Source organism: Urocitellus parryii, chromosome 6 (assembly GCF_045843805.1).
Source record: "Urocitellus parryii isolate mUroPar1 chromosome 6, mUroPar1.hap1, whole genome shotgun sequence".
NCBI lineage: Eukaryota > Metazoa > Chordata > Mammalia > Rodentia > Sciuridae > Urocitellus > Urocitellus parryii.
The window spans coordinates 35,889,108-35,892,836 of record NC_135536.1 but is presented as its reverse complement, the minus strand read 5'-3'; the positions used below and the strand labels follow the sequence as shown (position 1 = coordinate 35,892,836).

Here is a 3,729-nt window from a genome sequence, read left to right as displayed (position 1 = left end):
ACCTCCTACTAGCTGGGTGGTCTTAGGCATGTACCCCTAACCCTTGAGATTCTCTATCCCCTATTGGAAAATGGAGTTCATAATGCCACATACGGCACCTCAAATAGTGTTGGAAAATTCAAATGATATATATGTGAACCTGGACAATTACCAGGTTCCGTAATTGTCCAAGATTGTCTTAGCTATTCTTGGCTTACTGTGTTTTCATATTGATTATAGAGCTAGCATGTCAATTTCTTTTTTTAAAAAAATTTATTTATTTTTGGTAGTTGTAGACACACAGAATGCCTTTATTTTTATTTTTATATGGTATTGAGGATCGAACCCAGTGCCTCATGCGTGCTAGGCAAGGATTCTGCCATTGAGCTACAGCCCCAGCCCTAGCGTGTCAATTTCTCTCTCTCTGGATTTTGATTAGGACTCTTGAATACCCAGATCAACTGGGGAGATAATATAGAATCTTTAAGCCTATTTATATGGAATATTGCTCCAATTATATAGTCTTCTATTTTCCTTAATGATGTTTTATAGTTCTTTTTTTTTTTTTTTTTCAGGATCAGGGCTTTATTCTGCAATATGGAGCAAACATGCTTTGTCCACCTGCCCCAAACATGAATCGTTACCACTCAGGAACTGGCTGGCAATGCCCCTTGTGGACCCCTTGCAGGGTTATAAAGACAAACCAGAGCCTGAAAATTCTTTCTTCTCTTAAACACACCCATTTTTGTAGTTCTTTTTATTTGTTTTCTTTATGCAGGATAGGGGATCAAACCTATGGCCTCACCCATGCAAAGCAGGCACTCTATCACTGCCCTGCCTCTCCAGCTGAGAGTGACAGTGTCTACTAATTTGCTGAGGCTGGCCTTGGATTGCTATCTTCTTGACTCAGCCTTCTGAGTAGATAGAATTACACTTGTGTGCTATCAGACCAAGCTGCTTTGAAGTTCTTGAGTAAAGGATAGGTATATCTTTCAATAGATTTATCCTATATATTTGATTTTTTTTTGATAATGGGGATTGAAATCAGGGTTACTTGACCACTGAGTTACATCCCCAGCCCTATTTTGTATTTTATTTAGAGACAGGCTCTCACTTAGTTGCTTAGTGCCTCTCCATTGCTGAGGCTGGCTTTGAACTTGTGATCCTATTGTCTCAGCCTCCTGAGGCACTAGGATAACAGGCATATGCCACACACCTGGCTTATTTGATATTTTTTTTGATGCTATGGAAAAATAATATCATTAAACATTAAAATTTCTATTTATCACTGGAGTATAAGCATAAAACATAAAACAAACATTAAACTTCTTGTAGGTTGAACTTGTGTCCATGAACTTATTAATTCCAAGAGCATGTTAGTGGTGATGATAATATTTCTTCCTTAATTGCTTAGTCCTTTAACTTTTTCTTCTTGCTCTAATGCACTGGTTAGAAATTTTACTACAATAAAGGTGGGATAGTAGGTATTTTTAGTTCATTTCTGTTCTCAGAGGGTAATTTTTCAGTATTTTACCATAAAGAATAATGTTAGAAATATCAAGATGTATGTCACACAGAAGTGGCATATTAAATTTTCTGTTTTCTGAACAAGAATGGATGGACTAATAATAATACATATATGAAATGGCTATATGTTAGACTACCTGGCAAAAATTGTCTATGAAGGGAGAATCTGTGGAAATCTGGACAGGAGCTTCATTAGCAGAGGTTTAGGCAAGGAGGTGATTTTTTTCCCTCTCTCAGGTCTGACTCAACTTTGTGAGAGGAGCTTGCTCACCTGCTCCCTGAATACCTGCTTCACCTGTTTGTTCCTCAGGGTGTAGATGAAGGGGTTGAGTGTCGGGGTCACCACAGTGTTGAGCAATGCCACCACCTTGTTCTGGTCCTCCCCCTGCCCACCCTTGCCTGACCGGATATACATGAAGATGCAGCTGCCATAGAAGAGGGACACCACAATGATGTGGGAGGAGCAGGTTGAGAAGGCTCTGTGCCTCTCCTTGGCTGAGGGGATGTGCAGGATGGTGTGGAGGATGTGGCCATAGCAGGTGGCCGTCACGGCCAGAGTGCCCAGGAGGCTGCAGTTGGCTATCACAAACCCCAAAAGCTCTATCAGACTCGTATCTGCACATATGAGTTCCAGGAGTGGAAAGTTGTCACAGAAGAAATGGTTGATGACATTGGGTCCACAGAACGGCTGCTGAAATATGAGGTAGCTGGGAACACAGATGAGAAGGCAACCTGTCATCCATGAGCAGAGCACTAGCTGGACACACAGCCTTTTGCTCATGATGGTGACATAACGCAAAGGGTTACAGATGGCCACATACCTGTCAAAGGACATCACTGCCAATAGGAAGAATTCTGTGGTGCCAAGGAAGAAATAGAGGAAAAATTGTAGGAAGCATCCAGCTAAGGAGATGGTCTTATGTCCTGTGAGGATGTTGTTCAGCATCTTGGGAAAGATGGCTGAGGTGAACCAGATCTCCAGGACAGCAAAGTTACGGAGGAAGTAGTACATGGGGGTGTGGAGGCGCCTGTCCATAAGGGTGATGGCCACGATGAGGAGGTTCCCCAGCAGTGTGAGGAGGTAGGTCAGGAGGAGCCCCAGGAAGATGAGCATCTGTAGTTCACAGGCATCTGAGAGTCCCAGCAGGATAAACTCGGTGACAGTGGTGTGGTTCCCCATGGATCCTCTGACCTCTGTGGAAAGTGGAGTATCAAAGGTGGTGAGCATCAGGGTCTGTGGTGCTCTGAGCATCTGAGGACAAGCTGGAACCGGAAAGACAGAGGGATGAGTGTCCTATTTTGTACTTAATTCTTTTAGCTACCAGCCCTGGTTTCTACCTCCTCATGCTGGTTTTCTAGGTCCTTCCTTGAGTCAGCATCAAGTTGTATACTTCAACCTAATTTTGCTCAAGTTTTTGCAAGTATTTTGGAACATTTTGTTTTTACCAATTCTTCTGCTATTTATTTATTTTCTGTAAGGAAACTATAAATTCCTCTCATTCTTTTAGATCAGATGATTATCTTTTCCTACATTCATTGAAATGCTGTCAGGGGTCTCCTAAAATTAAAATATTTCCCTTTTAAAATCTAGCATCCAATGAGTCACTGGCTTTTATTGAAAAGCAACATGCTGGCACTAGTCTCTGAAGGCATTTTATTCAAATGTGTGATTTACTAACTTATCTGTGACAAGTTACCTGTCAATACCACACCAGTCCCTCAATGGGAATAGTTACAATACCTAGGCAACAATATTGTCCCTGGATTTAAATGGGTAATGTGTACCCAACACTTAGCCGTGGTCTGGCTACAAAGTCAGCAGTCATATAATCCAAGCTATTTTTTATCTCTCCATGGTTGAAACTCTATTAGGACAATAATAGTAAGAGTAAAATTACAAAAAATGATGGTGGGTTTAGGACAAAATTATTGAAATCATAGAGATAATACAAGCCAATTTAGGAAATACAGAGGAATAAGAATAAAAAGAATCACCTACTGGGCAGAAGTTGTGGCTCAGTTGTAGAGTGCTTGCCTAGCATTTGAGAGACACTGGGTTTGATCCTCAGCACCACCTAAAAATAAACAAATAAAATAAAGGTATTGTGTCCATCTACAACTAAAAAATTAAAAAAAAATCACCTATACCTATCCAGAAACAACTTCTAAGATTTTGATGGGGCTGGGGTGTAGCTTATTAGTAGAACACTTGCTTCTTCTTCT

The 3,729-nt window shown here is 40.9% G+C and overlaps 1 protein-coding gene across 1 annotated transcript; it reads right to left on the bottom strand.

Annotated features, from left to right (window-relative positions):
* Nucleotides 1-1,750: 1,750 nt before the first annotated feature.
* LOC144255427 (olfactory receptor 6E1) lies at nucleotides 1,751-2,686 on the bottom strand. The gene has a single exon (XM_077800114.1). The coding sequence runs from the start codon at nucleotides 2,684-2,686 to the stop codon at nucleotides 1,751-1,753; it is 936 nt and encodes a 311-aa protein (XP_077656240.1).
* Nucleotides 2,687-3,729: the final 1,043 nt, after the last annotated feature.

Bases quoted from the DNA above. Each gene is read 5' to 3' on its own strand.
- LOC144255427 (XM_077800114.1), bottom strand. From the start codon at position 2,686: ATGGGGAACCACACCACTGTCACCGAGTTTATCCTGCTGGGACTCTCA.